The 17,375-nt window shown below is 35.6% G+C and overlaps 3 protein-coding genes across 4 annotated transcripts; 1 reads left to right on the top strand and 2 right to left on the bottom strand.

The window, feature by feature from the left end:
* Positions 1 to 1,730: 1,730 nt before the first annotated feature.
* LOC126697102 (ATP-dependent DNA helicase 2 subunit KU80) lies at positions 1,731 to 9,341 on the bottom strand. 2 transcript variants are annotated; one of them, XM_050393946.1, is made up of 12 exons: positions 9,217 to 9,341; positions 8,626 to 8,718; positions 8,480 to 8,531; positions 7,962 to 8,093; positions 6,826 to 7,229; positions 4,226 to 4,512; positions 3,917 to 4,112; positions 3,584 to 3,790; positions 3,259 to 3,426; positions 2,846 to 3,169; positions 2,117 to 2,261; positions 1,731 to 1,985 (listed from the first exon to the last, which is right to left on the bottom strand). In XM_050393946.1, the coding sequence occupies exons 1-11, from the start codon at positions 9,229 to 9,231 to the stop codon at positions 2,142 to 2,144; spliced, it is 1,998 nt and encodes a 665-aa protein (XP_050249903.1). In that variant the 5' UTR covers positions 9,232 to 9,341; the 3' UTR covers positions 1,731 to 1,985; positions 2,117 to 2,141. The 2 variants fall into 2 exon arrangements, with proteins under 2 accessions (XP_050249903.1, XP_050249902.1); XM_050393945.1 differs by having other exon boundaries at positions 2,117 to 2,247.
* A 708-nt stretch (positions 9,342 to 10,049) lies between these two features.
* Positions 10,050 to 12,159, top strand: LOC126697101 (uncharacterized). The gene is made up of 7 exons (XM_050393944.1): positions 10,050 to 10,286; positions 10,403 to 10,459; positions 10,589 to 10,714; positions 11,243 to 11,309; positions 11,464 to 11,556; positions 11,664 to 11,777; positions 11,873 to 12,159. Exons 1-7 carry the CDS (start codon positions 10,132 to 10,134, stop codon positions 11,924 to 11,926), a joined length of 666 nt encoding a protein of 221 aa, XP_050249901.1. The 5' UTR covers positions 10,050 to 10,131; the 3' UTR covers positions 11,927 to 12,159.
* A 176-nt stretch (positions 12,160 to 12,335) lies between these two features.
* LOC126697100 (proteasome subunit beta type-1) lies at positions 12,336 to 17,249 on the bottom strand. Its single transcript, XM_050393943.1, has 7 exons — positions 17,072 to 17,249; positions 16,857 to 16,964; positions 15,601 to 15,682; positions 13,265 to 13,394; positions 13,015 to 13,157; positions 12,838 to 12,924; positions 12,336 to 12,752 (listed from the first exon to the last, which is right to left on the bottom strand). Exons 1-7 carry the CDS (start codon positions 17,116 to 17,118, stop codon positions 12,678 to 12,680), a joined length of 672 nt encoding a protein of 223 aa, XP_050249900.1. The 5' UTR covers positions 17,119 to 17,249; the 3' UTR covers positions 12,336 to 12,677.
* Positions 17,250 to 17,375: the final 126 nt, after the last annotated feature.

Here is a 17,375-nt window from a genome sequence, read left to right as displayed (position 1 = left end):
GCTGCACCAATCATAATTTGCCACTTTTGTAAGTCGTGAAATTTTTGTCTTGAACATTATGTGATATTCAATTATGACCAAAGTCGTTGATCATCCTAGTTTGTTTCAGTATAAAGTGTTTTCTAAATATTTGGGTGTTTGACTTGGTTGAAAATGCAAGTCAAACTAAAATTGTTTTCGATTTGACTCCCCCCCCACCCCCAAAAATCCCCCCTCTTCACATGTTTTTCTAGCCATCCATTATTATCCTTGCTCTTCCCCTAATCATTGTCACCATCACATTTTATTTTGCCTACCAATACCAATTAGGTATATTCTCTCTCTCTCTCAATATGCCACAACATTTTTTACCAAGCTCTTGTTGATTCAGTTTCCACACCCGATTGTCATGTTGTTTCCCCAAATGCTACCAACTTACCTTATAATTGTCAATTTACTGTTGGTAGGGCCACCCATTGTCCTCTTTCTCTCTCTTGGTGTTGATTTACTCTCTCAAGTTTGTTCGTTTGTTTGTTTGTTTGTTTTGTTTTTTTTTTTTTTTTTTAAATATAAAAAGAAAAGTATATATATACTATTATTTTTCAGTTTTGTCAATTTTATCCAAGCTTCTTAAATCAAGGAAAAACAAAAACAAAATCTTTTGGGCAATCTCTTTGTGCCAATCTGGTTGTGGTGTGATTCTTTCTGTTGGTTTATCAAACCATTGAAGTTTTCTTCATAATTCTTTCGCAAAGGTTGAGTGAATGATTGTAGATTACTCATAAATTATTTGTAAGAATTTATTGTAATCATTAAATTTGTGTTGTTATCAGAAATTGTAATATGAATTATATAGTCTATATATATATATATATATTAATAAAAAAAAAATTACACGGATGTCGAGTTCTATTAAATAATATTTCCAGTAAGTGTCCCTCCCTCTCTCACACACTCTCATTTTCCAACAACTCAACTGTTTTTGTTTCCCTCAAACCCAAAAAGAGTAGTCATATCTCTCTCTCCATTCAATTTTTAGTTCAAGTGAAATGATATGTCCATAACATTTTTACAACAAATTTTAAGTAGCAGGTTGTTACTGGTTGTTATTGTTGGGGCAAAAAAGTAATCTTAGTGTTAGGTTCAAATTTAAACCAATAACAACTAACCAACTGTAATTTGTTGTGAAAATGTTGTAAAAATATTGTGGACGTAACATCTCTCTTTAGCTCAAACCACATGAATCTTTTCTATCATTCAAGTGATTGATTTAGCTCTAACGATGACTATTGTTATGTGATTGCTCTGCTAGGGTTGAAAACGCTTTTGTTATATGCTTTAATTTCCATGGCTTGGTGGGAAGGGGTTGATGAAACTCATCTTCTTATTGCTCCTCGTAATTACCTCCCTCCTTCACCATCACTGGATTCTGTTTCGTTTACTTGTTCTATAAAACAAACAAAGCAGGCAGCACCAGATTACAAAAGAGGGAAAGTAACCATTGGGTTAAAACAAAAGTGATGGGCGAAATTGGAATCATTCCCTCAATGTTAAAAACCAAGGCCCAGAAAGGTTGTAACTTGAAAGCCACAAACAAATGAGCTTGCATAGTTCTAAGAAGTTACCAAAGCAAGTTATGGACATGGCGCTAGACAAGGAATGGTTGTTTTGGGGATGGGAGAAGACTCCCGTTATGTCATCAACAAGCCAGATGAGTCTTGTGGACCCAAAAAAGATAAAGAAAAAGGAAATAATTGTAAACATTCATCTTCATTATGTGTTTCCATAAAAAGCTTTCATGGTTGAAGCAGATTCCAAAATTGAAGATTTGAGGGACATTTACAATTTAATCCCCATTTTCTTAACAAAACTTGGGCGTCTATACACAAATGTGATTAGCATCAACATGGTAGAAAACTACAAGAACGGAGATCCACTTGAGTCCTCACACAGTTTTTGGCTCTGATTTAACCAGAAAATTTCTAGCTTCATCATCTGTAACTTCACTGCTTAGGAAAAAATTAATACAGAATAAATTAGCGGCCACAAGAAACGAGAATAATACAGAAGGACAAGAATAGAAATGTTAGTATGCAATCAAAAATTGAATACAACAGGGAAAAAGGTAGTACAAAACCTGTCGATGGCTTCTGTCTTGGAGATCAGGGTGAGTTCTTTGGATGCAAGAAATTCACAGAAACAATTAAGGTTATTCTTTTGGCAGAATTTACAAAGATGGTGTAGAAAATCATTGAAATGTTTTGGTTCCTGCATAGGAAAAACTTATAGAAATTCGTAAGTAGTTGGTATAAGTGTAACCATAGTTCATAGTCATCAAAACACATGCAAAATATGACCAAGAGATCACCAAGTTGCCCAGGCTATTAAGCATACACAATTAAGGTATACATACATCTATTGAGAGAATTCTCTCCTTAAATAACACATGGGAGGGATTACAGACAAATTATTGTGAAAAGAAAAATGTTATAAAACTGAAAAAGATCACTGCCCTTTTGTTAACCTCATGCTACCTTTCGCAAATATATTTTTAGTAGTCCACCTGCCAAAATTTGTTCACTAGGGTAGCAAGCACAAGACAACTCAAAATAACAGAGCTGTAACTGTAGCTTTAAATTTAATATGGCTGTGCAGGAACACTGAAAGATAGCCTTTTAACCATTATCCAAGTAAAACAAAATTGTTTGGCCAAAAAAATGTAAAAAGTTAAAGTTATATATATATATATATATATAAGATTCTCAAAAAAAAAAAAAAAAAAAATATATATATATATATATAAAATCATCAAACCATAGTTGAAATCAATTGGGGTTCAGAAGAAATATAGTTGGAAGGGAGGTACCTGCTCAAGGATGCAACCCTTGCGAAGGGCAACTAGACATTCAAGTGCTTTAGGATAATTGTCCCCCTCAAAGGAGTCCTCCACCAAGTCAAATATTCTCTTCTTCATATCCTTGATTGCCTTACCAATCCATTCTGGACCATCTCTACGTGACATCATGTTTTCAAAATCTTGTACAGGCGTCAAATTCCCAATATTCTCAACCTTAACTACAGATGTATCTTTAATGGAATCAACAGATTGAGCAGCAATGTTGCCACAACCTTCTCCCTCTTTCAATCCAGATGGTTTTTCTTGCAAAAATCGCCGAGTTGATTTCTTCAGCTGCTAGCCAAATAAAATTAGATTTAGTGACTATTAATTTCATAGCATAACATATTTTCTTTGTTTGAAAGTGCTTCAGTAAAAATGACCTTTGGATTCTCTTTCAGTTCAAAATTCCTGCGAAATGCATCAATAACAGACTTGTTTTGAGAAAGTACTTCTGGATCAGGTTCGGTCATCTTCTTGAGAGTTTCATCAAGCGGAGGTACAGCTGCATCTGGGTGCTTTGATTTCAATTCAAGATAACGATAAAACCGCTGACAATATATAACACCTGTATTAGTTACAAGTAGAAAACCAGCAAAGCATATTGAATGGGGTAGAATTGTAAATACTTAATAATCATAGGCCATGCTCATTTGCACTCTATGTCAAACTAATATATAAAGACAGAAGATTTGCAAGAATGAGTACCTCCAGAACAGGATTTGGTGTAAAGTTAGGCTGCAGTGCTTCCTCTTTGCCAGATGGTGACAGGTCAAGCATCTTGACCAAATTATCTGCAGCCTCTTGCTGTTGTTCATTAGGCTGCCATGACGCCGGGAAATTGTTGAAGGAGGGAAATTGAAATTCTCGAACATCCTCAGCGAAGGGAAGCACGTTAAAGTAAAAGGAATCAGGCTGCCCAGCAATTACAACCAAGCATGCAAAATTAACCAAGAAAGAAAACCATCAATAAATGAGAAGCAGAGATGTACAAATTAACAAATATAACAAGATCCAGTAAGAATGCGTATTAAAACCTACAGTATTATCTTTGTCAGAAACGTTGGGTGTCAGAACCCCCACAACAACACTCCCCTGCCCATTTCTCCAAACACAACGCACAATTGCCACCTTATTTTTCTCTTTCATCGCTCTTGCTAGGGCAGAAACTGCAAGAATTGCCCTTGTATTGCCCGGATCAGCAATGAAAACATTGACATCTTTCATGTAATAATGTCTTGATATTCACGGCGGTCAAGAAAAAAGAAAAGGCAAATCAAAAGTTATCACTCCAATTAATATTAATCAAAAGGATTATATGTATGCAAGTCAAAGCAGTTAAAGTTGTACCGCAATATGTTTTTTGCATCAGTAAATCCTAGAAGTTTTACACTCTTTTCTGGTTTGAACTTGACAGCATCCCATTCTGAAGGTGCTATGGGAACTACTTGAGGTCCATAACGATATCCTTTAATCCTTCCTTCTGGAGGTACAACTTTACTAGTATCTTCAACACTTCGGTACTCATAATCTACTTTGACCTCATGGGTGGCAAATTTATCAGTTGGAGGTGCTTTGTCAGAATATTTCTTCAAAGTGGGAAATTTTTCTTCTGACGTTTTCTTGTACACCCATACCTGGATATCAATTAACAATTGATAAGTTTGGTATGCTTTTATATACACGTGCAAAGAGCATAGGACAGTTTTAAGAATATGAAACAACAAATTCTGGGCAAGAGACTATAAACACAAGGCATAGACTTACAATAATCACATTTGAATATATATGCAACTGCAACAAATTGCCATCGAAACCTCAGAAATTCAATTAACCATGTTATGCATAAAGGTAGAAAACTTGACAAGGCCCCGTAATACCACAATGCAGCATGCGATAAAATCTAGTGCAGGGACATGCTGTCCTCTTTTTTTCTTTTTTTTTGGGGGGGGGGGGGGGGGGGTTGGAGAGACAGGTTCCTTACAGCAGGTCAGTGCACTGAAATTAAAATTTAAAAGCATCAAGCCTGTGATTGGAGACCAAAAGCATGAGTCACAGCAAGGTGATTAACTCTGGAAACTTTTAGGTTGTTGCACCAGATGCTAGGTGCTTGGTAGAAAATCAATATCCATCCAGCTTTAAACAAGTTTGACACTTGTGTTATAGATGGTCTGTAACAAGACTGCCACCAACCCATGTGATGGCTTAATATATTCTCTTGTCGGCCAAATATGGGAAGCAACTACCACTTTAACCTACGTAGAACTCTTACCTAATATACAACATAACCTCAGCTGGTTCTTGCTATTCTACCCTTGTTCAATTTGCTAACACAGCACCTGGTATTGGGATGAAAGATAGCACATAGATCTAGCTTCTTTTTTCTTTTTATTTATTTATTTTATATAGGTAAAAATGAATGATAATTACATATATCTAGCTTATATGCTCTGACACATGCTAAATCAAAACAAGGGCTTCATTGTCTAATGTTTCCGATCTTCCAGAGATCTCTTTCAGACACAATCTCCAGATGCTTTCTTTTCAACTCATTCTCATTATAAATCTGTTTTAATACCCAATCACACATTTTTTTAATTTTGTACACTGCACCTCCATTACCAAACAGAAACTCAAAACAATATGCTGATAGCTAAAATTAACTGCGATATATGGCCACAAATAGTGCACTTCACATTAACCCTCTATCAGTTCAAAGAATAACATAATGCACTCCCAACTTCACTTTGTGACAAAATTACAGGTATCAAATCAAAATAATGCACTTTAGTGACAATATGGTTAATAATCTAAAAAAAATGCATAAACTACCTGAAAATGAGGGCAGCTCCATTGGGCCTTGATAAGTAGCAATCAAATTCACAGTAACATATTTTGATGATATCACTTAAAAAGATAAAATAAAACATATATAAACTCAAGGGAACCATATCGAAAACATAGAACAGGGCCATAATATGCTAAAAGTACCGAAAGTGTCTAATTTGTAAAAGAAAATCTAAAGATAATGACAGATTCTATCATGCAATTCAAGTATACAGGAGGAACAATTTTGTTAATTATTACTACTTTTTAAAGAAGAACTAAGACATGTATACACAACAATTTGTGATTACATAGCTAGATGGACAGAGTCATATAGGAGCAGCCTACAATTTCCAATAATGTAGTACCAAGTCATGACAGCAAATGCCAAATGCCTATAGATGGAGATGAAAAGGGAAATAAAGTAAATACAAAAAAAGGGGCTGTTCTTTTTTCTTTTCTTTTTTTCCGTGCCGGGGGGGGGGGGGGTGGGGGTTTCATTGTTAACAAAAATAATTACCATCCCAAATTTCATGCATGTAGACCAGACTACACCTACTGTTGGATAGATTATAGTACTTTTACACCCACAACAGCATTTTGCAGAATTCATTTCTCAGCTAGTCCAATGTTCAATTACATGAGCTTCCCATGCTTGACAGTTACTGAGTTGATAAGAGACCAACAGCTGTCCCATTCATGCACAACTTGAAATTTGGAATTCAGTTTTCAGGGTACAATGTCAAACCATGTGCTTCCCATGCTCGTGATGCTTACTAATAATCAGGTTGATTGCAGATCAACAGCTCCCCAGTCCCATCCATGTACAGCTCGAAATTTAGGTTTACATCACTAATCTTATATAGAAAATAAAATGTGAGATATGGGTTGGACAACAGTTAAGATCGCATGACACCCAAGGATCGATAATCCAATGGCAGATTTGATGACAAGTGGAGCCCACAGATAACTATTGAGAGGTGTGAAATATCAACTTATCAAGTTCAATATAATGTGCAAAAGTAATTTAGGATAGTAAATAGTAGCATTCAATGATTATCAAAAATGAAAATAGGAATATTACATGCTAGACAATTCCTTGTATAACACACCAAATATCTCACCTTAATCTTCATTTTGGAGCTGAGTTCAAGATCACCCCTGAATATTGTAACTGGAGATATATTTCGAGTTCTTAGCGCACCAAACAATGATGTTGGACTCTCGACATACACCAACTTTGCACATGTTTTCTGTGAAAAAATATTCAATAGAACATCATTTTCTTCCATTATTCTCTTTTTTGCATCCCCGGCAAGCCTTCCCCTCACAACTATACTTTCCATTCCCATACCATGTTTAGCCAATTGTTCAGCTATGGTAATGACTTGATCTTCTTTTGTTCCTTCAAATGAGTCTTTAATCGGACACAGTGCATTTGTTATGAGGCAAATACGTTTCTTTTTTTTATCTGTTTCTCCAAACTTCTTTATCAGTATATCCATCCCAACAATAATAGCATCAAGAACTACCAACAAAGTCAAGGTGCCAAGAACATATTATTGAGCACATAATCCAGCAGATATGAATTGCCCTTTTGCTTAACAATTAACTCATACACCTAGCAATATTTGCACCCATGATCACACCCACCAACCTATAGTTATGGGGGCTGGAGATGCCACTTTGTCCAAAGGCTGATGGCATGAATTATTGACTTAGATTAACTTCCTAAAACAATTGTGTATCACAATTACACGAAAGAAGCATCTCCCTCAGCTTCAGATGAAGTTCACCACAATCCATCACAATGAATATGTACTAATATACATAAGCTTAGTGAAAAAAGATATGATAATATATATATAGTAATCATAAAACATACAACCTTTAACTGATGTTAAAGTTAAAGCACAGTTATTTATCAAAATGCAGGCACAGTATTTGACAGAATTCATGAACTTTGTTCACGCATATTTATACATGTGTATATATAAACAAAAGAGGATATAATTACATGCAAGTATATGTCACACAAAAATCTCGCCAGAAATATGTGTGATTAAAGTTTTACTCTCCTAGAAGCAAAGGAATTGCAGTGGGCAGAAGAAGAAAAGAGACCACATTTTTTTAACCCAATGCAAGAAATGAAAATATTTAAGGCAGACGTGGTAAAAATGAAAACATTGACGATAGTAGTTTGACACACTAGCAAAGCATAAACTTTCAAAACATAAAATCTAGAAAAATTAAAGGATACAATCACCATCACGAGTTCCCCGAGGGAGTTGTTGTAAAGCTTCAACAAGATCTCCATCAACAACTTTGGTATCTCGTAACACCACTACATTTTGATATCCACCGACTTCTTTCGTTAGCTCATTTTTTGTGTCTGAGAATTCCAATGGTACTATCACTAAGTAATGTTTCTTAACAAGTAATATTCCCCCCCCCCCCCCCCCCCAACCTAAAAAAAAAAGTTCCTAAACATATGCAAACTACTAAAATGCAGACAACCCCAATAAATCAGCAATAAACCAACAGAAACTCAAGTAAGTTGTCGATTCTTCCTTATCTAAATTTACTCTATGTTACGACTTATGAGCCTAGACACCTGTAGAACATAACAAAGGAAATTCCAATGCTACCTTTTCTTACTACACATAATTAACAAATTGTAATAAAAGTTTCCCCGTGTTTCAAGTGACGAATCATGAAGTGAATTAATTTCAATTTACATCAACTGCCCAAAAAATCCATTAGAAATCCAAAACATACCTTCAGTTCCAAACAAAATAACACCCACTTCATCATATTTACTGTATATAAGCTGCACAAATAAAAGGAAGACTATTAGATCAATGCACCCACAGTGCATCAGAAAGGTAAAAAAAAAAAAAATTCAGAGTCACAAATAGCAATACCTTTTTCTCTGCTAGCAAGGAGCAGACCTTTTCAACTTCGGGAAGAACACTGTGCATCGACGGTCCCACATCGAGCAACAATAGTAATGTCTCCTATTACCCCAAAAACACATATACACACACAAACAAGCAACGTATAAAAGGTGAGAAGCATCAAATTTGAATGAATTTTCACATATAGGTGAGTTAAACTTAAAACCCTAAACCCTAAAGAGAGTGTAATGGAAACGATAAACAAGCAGAATAACTGAATAAGTGAAATTAGATCATATATTATAGAAACATAAAGTAATGAAAGCAACAAATGAGAGGGAAAGGTAACAATTAACAAAGTTCCCGTGAAATGTAGAAAGTAAAACCAGCTTGGACACGCATAAAATTTATTTTTTAAAAAAATTAATAGCTTCAGACACAAAAATTTAAGGGAAAAAAGAGAAAATGATCACAGACTATATAGTTACTTGAAGCAGAAAAAGGTGAACGTAAAAATTGAAATTTGTAACAAATGGAAGAGGAATTAAAAGCAGAAATTTTCAATGCGAAGTGAAAAAATGAAGAAATTGCAGAGCTAAATGGGGACTGATAATTTACCTTGTTTCGAGCCATTGACGAGAGAGAGAGAGAGAGAGCGAGAGGGAGTGAAAGCTTGCTGAAGAAGCAGGGTTTGGAAATGAGAATGGTGAAGCAAAGGGAGTTTTTAAAGTTGTACTTTATATTTTGGCTAAATTGCCAACTGCAGTCCTAAATTTTGAGATTATTTAAATTTTATATTCTAAAATTTTAGGATTTAGATATTACGCTTTGAAGTGTTTATATTTTATATTTGACATTTCAGAATTTAAAATTTATTTTCTAAAGTTTGAAGGATAGATTTTACACAATAAAGTTTTAGAATTTTAGGGCTTGTTTGGTGAGTGAGTTCAAACTCACATTTTCATATTTTAAACAACATTATACGCATTTTCATACACTTTTTTATCTACACGTATTTCAAAAAATTTCAAATAACAATTTTCAAACTACTCTACCAAACACCCCTTGAAATAAAATCTAAATACCCCTAAATTTTAAGGTGTAAAATTCAAATACCTCCAAAATTCATGAGGTTAAATTCAAATTATAAAATTTTAGGGTGAAAATTTTAAGCACTTCCAAAGTTTATGGGTGAAATTTGCAATTTACACTTTTATTTTAAGATTATCTGAGAATTGCTATTTGGCTCTTTCCTCTTTCCCGCCCCAGGTCAAGGAGTTTCTAAAATTACAAATTAGTCCCAAAATCTCAAATTGTTGACAATCGAATCCAAAATAAGAAGACAGCAGAGCCCATTTTTAAATACAAAAATGGGCCTTTTTAACGGTAGGCCCAATTACAAAAGTCTATACTAGTCGTAGTAGTCTAGTAGATAATAATAAAATCCATTGGAGAGAGAGAGACGCACTTCCAAAAAAGGAGAGAGCGAGAGCGAAAGAGAGAAAAGTTCTAGAGTTTTTGAGGTTTTAACAAATGGCTTCAATGGCATCAACAACACCAAGCACCCATTATTTCTTTAAGAATCACAAGAAATCTTGCAAGGTTTCTATCCCTTCACGTACTATCATTGTTTCTCAATCTCAAGAAGAACAGCCTCACAAACCCAGTACTGACCAAGTTGGCCGGAGGTACACACTCTCTTGTCTCTGTCTCTTGTCTATTTTTCTCTCACCCACACGAACACAAACATAGACAAAGAAATAAAAGTTCTTATATGAAGCAATTTTGCATTTACATTTTGAAGGGAAATCGTACTAAGGAGCAGCGAATTAGCAGTTGTTGGAGCCATCTTCAACTTCAGGTACATTTCTTCTAGTCTTAGAATTTAAGAACTAGACCTGTCATTTGGGTTTAATTAGATTAAGCTCAGGCTCAGCTATTAGTTTATTATTATTACAAATTTACAATTTGTGTATTTTGGGATATGCAGTGGGAAAAAGCCTGAGTACTTGGGAGTTCAGAAAAACCCACCTGCACTAGCACTATGTCCGGCTACTAAAAACTGTATATCAACGTCCGAGAGTGTCGGTGATCTCACCCATTATGCCCCACCCTGGTAATCAAATATAATCTCCTTTTTCCTTGTTTGATGTAGATTTTATTTAAAATATTTTGCTTGAATATTCATTCCAGTGTACGGTTAGGATGAGCTTAATTTCTTTGGCTTATTTTGTTTATTGTATAAAATTACAAATGCACCTTCCTTTTTTTTTTCTTTTTTCCTTTTTTTTTTTTTTTTTTTTTTTTTTTTTTTTTTTTTTAAAATGAAATTGCAAATTTTGGGAAGTGATAATAATTTAAAGAAAACAGTGGAGAGTTTGGACTGGGAAATTCAATATTGCATGAATCACAACAATGGTCTAAAAGTTGATTGGAAGTTGGAACCGACCATGTGGTACTTGTGCAGCGCAGTACTGTTCTGCTATAAAAAGTGCATGGTTGGACTTGGTCCATTACCATCAACAAATTCTACTGAAACTTTTTATTTTTTCTGTCAAACACGTGAAAAATACGCATCTATTTCTTCTGGTACTACACGTTTGATCATGTGCGGTCAATGAAAGTGTGTTTACTTTTTAATTAGGAACTACAACCGCGGAAAGAAAAGGGCTGTGAGCAGAGAAGAGGCAATGGAGGAGCTTATCCAAGTGGTAACAACTTGTCTCTTTCGAAGAGTTATTCCAATGCACTCAACACTTATATTGAATTCCAAGTAGTTGACCCTCATAATAGCAAAGGCGTTGAAATTTGAATGTTTTAACATTTCTAAACTTTGAACTAAACTGATAACACATGATCTTGCAGATAGAATCAACAAAACCCGACAAGTTTACACCGCGGATAGCGGAGAAGAAAGATGATTATGTGCGAGTCGAATATGAGAGCCCCATACTGGGGGTAGGTGTAACTCATATCCAGGATCTAATATGTAATTCATGAATTTGTTTTTCAGAAAAAGCAACATATAGTTTGCTGATTTTCTTTTGTTTCTCCTGTTCATACAGTTGGTGGATGATGTTGAATTCTGGTTTCCACCGGGCAAGAACTCAATAGTGGAGTATCGATCTGCATCACGGCTAGGAAACTATGATTTTGATTACAATAAAAAGAGAATCAAGGTGACAATCTAGACAGTCTCACTTTGTTAGTGCTTTTACATTCACAGTCATGCAATGAGCAACTGCTCAGTACTGATCTCTAGTTTTTATATCAGGCATTGCGACTAGAGTTAGAGAAGAAAGGATGGGCTTCTGAAGACAGCTTTTGAGGGATTTTTTCTCATACCAGAAGAATTAATCATAACAACATTGTACCTTCACTTCTAAAAAAACAGCCTATAATCATGTGGTGATGATCTTTAATAGACTAGATCAAAAGAATTTTTATCATTCTTTATTGTAATTGTACAACCAGCAAAACTCTTTCAGCCAAGGCTGCAGAGCTTCAAAAGTAACAGAGATTTGATCTCTCCTGAAATAAAGAATAGAAGAAATTAAATTTTATGAAGCTCCAAGACAGATAAGTTTGTTATCATAAAGACCATGTGCATGATATACAACTATAACAACAGGCACCTAACACTTGAAGAATGAATGTCAGTAACAGATGCTTTTGTGCAATGATAACAGGGGTGATGGGCGTCTGAATGCCAATCAGGTTCTCTTCGACACATCATGTAAGCAGATAAATGAAATTAATATTTCCTCAAACAGAAAACTAAAGAGATTCATCATTCATAAATCATTACCACATCCTTTTTCCCATGGTGTCAGACTTAAACGTCTAACTTGGGATAAAGTAAACTGAATATAAATATTAACATAGTCTAGTACAGGAGACTTGTGTCCAAAAGAGGCATCACAGCTGCAACAATTCCGCTAGGAAATGCAATTAATCAAATTGTCGTTGAAAAGCTAAAGCTTAATTGATGAGTCATGAGAACTCTCTACTCAAAGGCCAGTTCATACAGTTTCAGCATTCTTCTTTGGAAAGACCAGCAGGACAGTTCAGTACAGAAATCAGTCTTTCCTGAGTTCCATGTATTCACGATGAATACCTCCAGCATTTAGAACAACAATTTCAAGCTTGTCTCCCTGTAGTAACATCCATGACTTGTTAGAAAATAAACATAGGAGAACTTCACACAGAAGAGTGGGGGGAGGGGGAACAGTAACTCACAGTGTATATATCCCTCTCAGTTGCAGATGCAAAAACAGTTTTAACCAAATCAACTGCTTCTGATTCAGAAAGTGGAGTAACAGCATCCTGAAGGCCACAGATTAAAGAATTAGACATATAGATAACATATCAATGTCGAAGAACATTTGTAACTCATAACTGAAGTCAACAACACACCTGAGCTGGCAATAACAGAGGGCTGGGAGACTTCAGCTGGTTATCCAGAAAGGGCATGATGAGCGTGGAACCAGAACCTTGGGAAGAATATCCAACTCTCTCATAGGAACCAACAGCATCATAGGTGAAGACACAACCCTTGCCTGTAATTTGAAATTAAACCAAAAAAGGAGGAGAACAAAAGGTATGTTAGGGTTGTTAGCACAAAGAGAGTACATAAAAATTACATTCAAATCTTGTAGTAATTTACCTTCACTGTCAAGACCACCTAAAACATTGAAGGCATAATAAGGAAAGAAACGTTTATAGTAGAGGGTGTTGGAGAGCAGCTGAGCCATTGCAGGGCAGCTCATCTGCTTGTTGTGTTGGTGCTGATAGGTCTGTATTCAAGAAAGAACAACAATGTGATTAGTGGTTAGGCATCAGTTCAAGTACATATTCCCAATTTCATATCCAACAAATGTCAACAAAAACCAGAATCACACTTGCCAACCATGTAAGACCTTAGAGCATTAGCACTGGGAATTGCAAATGCCAAATGTAAAGAAAACATGGCATTTCAAACCCAAAAACCTCAGCATCTGAAATTGTAAAAGCCAACAATTGCAAAAGAAAATATTAATATTTTATCTCTGTCTCTCCATCGCTGAAGCTTCACTAGACCGCAACCCACAGCACAGCCAACCCAGCACCACAGATCAGACACTGAACCACTGCTGTAGCCAGACTCCGAACCACCATTGCTACCCAGTAACCCAAGCAAAAAAACCCAGCACACAACCACGACCCATGGCCCATGGCCACACCAACAGTGACACCCACAACCCACGCGCAAACCGACGGTGACACCCACAGCCAAACAAACAATGATGCCATCAAGCACGGCCAAACCCACAAATCTGACCCCCATAACCAACAAAAACCCACCGCCGGAGCACAACCAACAAAAACCCACCGGAGCACAACAACCAACAAAAACCCATATCACGAATTCACGACCCACGATCCACAACCGGAGCACAATCAAACCCAGATAAGTAACAGAGAAGTGAGACAGGAGAGAGAGAGAGGAAGGAATGAAAAAAATGAGAGAGGACGAATAAAAAAAGGTTTTTTATGTTTGCCTTCTGGACTTAAAAAATACTATTTTAATAAAATGGTAAAATAATAGAGTTTTGGGATGTTAGAGGTATTGTAAAATGGTATGGTATAAGTGATAAAGTGGCTTTTTGAGATGGTAAAATAGAGTAGAATTGCAATTCCCAGTGTGGATGCTCTTACATGTCTGATAATCATTTCAACAAAATCTATAGGAAGGTGTAATAGCCCACTAGGTAACTTACATATGACAGTAAAAAGCAAATAGCCTAGATAAAGATAATGACATCATCATCATCATCATCATTATTATTATTATTATTTTGTCTGATAAGTAATGATAATAACGTTATTTTTTATTTTTTAATAAGTAAAGAAAAATTTATTCAAAATCATAAAAATGAGTCACCCAAGTATACAAGAAGTATATAGCAGGGGACCAAAACAATCAAATACACAAGTTACATGCATTCATCAAATCATAAACCGAAAAAATAGAATGAATTCCTATGATAGACATCCACAATCCGATAGCGTTTTAAAGAAGAAAAGTATAAGCTGGCTATTGTCCTTTCAAAATCTTCAAAACACCAGTTGTCTCTCTCTTGCCAAATGCACCACATCAAACAATAACGCAATTAAACTTAAGTAACTCATATACAAGCTCATCTGTAAATAATAAAAAAACAACCTCAACAGTTGATCACGTTTATTAGTGCCCACACCTCTTTGCCAAATTATTATGCATAAGAGAAACAGCCTAAAAAGAGAAAGTTTTCAGCGATAAGACTAGGGATGCTTATCAAAGGTTTTTACTTTCTAATTCAATTGTAGATAATCACTAATCAGAGCCTCCATCCAATATTAGATGAGTGACCACCACAACCGAAACTCTGCTTTTCCTCGTTCTAAAGAGCACTCAAAAATATTCCAAAAGCAACATCAAAAGTTTAAACTTATTCATAGAGTTTGCACAAATAATATCTTTCTGCTTTCCTGTTCCCCAAAAGCAGTCTCAAGAGGACTTCGTCATGATCTACTATGAAAAGCTCCTCATTTTGTATAACTAACTGTTTACAACAAACTAAATTATTTTTTGGTGCTCCGTGCTTCTCATGTGAGAAGCAATTCTCTTCTATCTAACATGTGGAGAAACTTTACCCCCACTTTCTGCATGGCATTCAATTAATTCTCATCTAGAAAAGGCACCCCAGAAAAAAAAAAAAAAAAAAAAAAAAAAAAAAAAAAAAAAAAATCCATCCTACAAAATCCAAAACAAGCAGGAAGCCAAAAATAATTACCATAAATTAAATGAAACTTAAGAGATAATTACAAAATGTCCACACTTTGAAATTAACTTACGTAGACTAATCTGTATGGCAAATGTAGATTATCAAAGTAACAAGAAATCAGATTAAACCAACTCGATATAAGCAGGAAATATATTCCAGTAAAGCCAGTATAAAACTAGATATTTAGAAATCTCACCAAGTGCCTGGCTGCCAAGTGCTTCTGTAAAGCATTCACATCAGCTTGAAAACCTGAAGAGGCCATTACAGCTTTGTCTGCTCTGGAAGGTCAACGGAAGGGAAAATGTAAGACATAACCTCATTACACAGTAACTCTGACAAATGATCTAAAACTCTCCATAAGCACTAGAACCTTGCTATCAGGAGCAAAGACTACACACAATAAGCACTTTGACTGCGATTTGACTCATTAAGCAACAAACAGAAGAAAAACATGTCCCGGAAATTCTATATCTCTACAAAGAATCATTCAACAATCAGAACATCCTAGTGAAAGAAATCAAACCAGCGTATTAACCGCCATTGTTCCAAAGGAGCATTGAGTAGCTACAAGTAGAAATGAACAGATAGGCACAACTACGGAGATAAATTTCTTTTCGTTTCTTCCATCAACTTAAGGGCTCATCAATTACTTTCTACCCTGAACTGGTACAAGACATCAATTATGTAGAAGCAGTAACAACCAAATTTCTTCCAATACTAAACAAATGAACTCCTAGATAGTACTAATCCACACCAAAATCTGTCATTTAGCAATATGATACTAAAATAACTGTTTCTTTAAAGCAAACACATGTTCGAGTCATAAATTATGTCAAGGAGTCTAGCTAAACAAGAAGGCCAAACAATTTAAGGTAAACCCGGTTCCTAATTTGCTCTCTATGCCAAAAGGGCAACCCATATGATCAGTTTCCAAGAAGCTTTCAAGTGATATCCTTCCCGGTATTTCACAACACCTAATCCATGAATTGTGTATAGCCTTCCTTCATTCTTTTTCTTCTCGCCCAACCTAACTTCGTTAAAATTCCTAAACTACCACCTCCTTTAAAAACCAAAACAACCTCAAACTTCCAACATTTCTCCCAAAAAATTACCACCTTAATGATAAACATAGACAATGAAAACTAAGGACACTTAATTTTGGCCTAAATTCACTTAAGTTGTCCACCCCAAATTCAAAACTTAGACATTCAATGAGATACAAAAAATAACATTCTGAGTCATGTGGGAACCAATTCAAGCACCAAACAAGTTTCAATTTTTTTTTTCTTTTTCTTTTCAGCAAAAGCCCTAAAATTTGATTTGATGCTCAAAACCCAGAATACTATAATAGCCGGAAACAGTAACCACCAATCCTAAAACTTTCTAATCAAACGAAAAAACCCAACAACACACTTCAAAGAAAAAACAGAGAACAAAAGAAAAAGGGCTTACAATTTGCAGATTTTGGAGTACTCGCGGGTGAGAATATTGTAACCGGAGGACATGCGAGTATCGGCGGCGATTACACAGTAATCGGCTCCGGCGATCGCAACGCAGGATCTGCATATACCAGTCCAAACACATTTACGATATACAACAAAGATTTAACACTTCAATTAAAAAAGTAAAATCAACAACAGATAGAGAGAGAGAAGAAGTGTGTGTACCCGCCATTGTTGTCGTATGGAGACCAATTAGCTTGTTGCTTGGTCATGGTTGATTGGTAATTTGAAGAAGCAGAGAAGAGTGAGAGAGATGAAGAACTCAACTTAGGGCGAGGAGGAACTAAAGGCTAATTGCTCGAATCGAGCTTTTTTAATCTTCAGATCGTCAGGTGTCTTTGCCTTCAAGAAAACATATAGACTGACGCTTAAACGACGTCGTGTAATGTAAGTGGGTCGATGAAGGAAATAAGGGGCCCAATAACGTGATTTTTTGTTGTTGTGGGCCAGTAAGTGCATTACTGGGCCT

This window comes from Quercus robur, chromosome 8, assembly GCF_932294415.1.
Source record: "Quercus robur chromosome 8, dhQueRobu3.1, whole genome shotgun sequence".
NCBI classification, from domain to species: domain Eukaryota; kingdom Viridiplantae; phylum Streptophyta; class Magnoliopsida; order Fagales; family Fagaceae; genus Quercus; species Quercus robur.
Note: the sequence above shows the minus strand (reverse complement) of the source record. Positions and strands in the feature narration are given on the sequence as shown.

Coding starts and splice junctions, on each gene's coding strand:
- LOC126697100 (XM_050393943.1), bottom strand. CDS start 17,118: ATGACCAAGCAACAAGCTAATTGGTCTCCATACGACAACAATGGCGG. Junction 13,158..13,264: donor AGGTGGTCTTGACAGTGAAG/GTAAATTACTAC, acceptor TTCAAATTACAG/GCAAGGGTTGTGTCTTCACC. Junction 12,753..12,837: donor CTGAGAGGGATATATACACT/GTGAGTTACTGT, acceptor ATGTTACTACAG/GGAGACAAGCTTGAAATTGT.
- LOC126697101 (XM_050393944.1), top strand. CDS start 10,132: ATGGCTTCAATGGCATCAACAACACCAAGCACCCATTATTTCTTTAAG. Junction 10,287..10,402: donor ACTGACCAAGTTGGCCGGAG/GTACACACTCTC, acceptor TACATTTTGAAG/GGAAATCGTACTAAGGAGCA. Junction 10,460..10,588: donor GGAGCCATCTTCAACTTCAG/GTACATTTCTTC, acceptor TGGGATATGCAG/TGGGAAAAAGCCTGAGTACT.
- LOC126697102 (XM_050393945.1), bottom strand. Junction 8,094..8,479: donor TATTTTGTTTGGAACTGAAG/GTATGTTTTGGA, acceptor TGGAATTCTCAG/ACACAAAAAATGAGCTAACG. Junction 4,113..4,225: donor GATGCAAAAAACATATTGCG/GTACAACTTTAA, acceptor GTGAATATCAAG/ACATTATTACATGAAAGATG.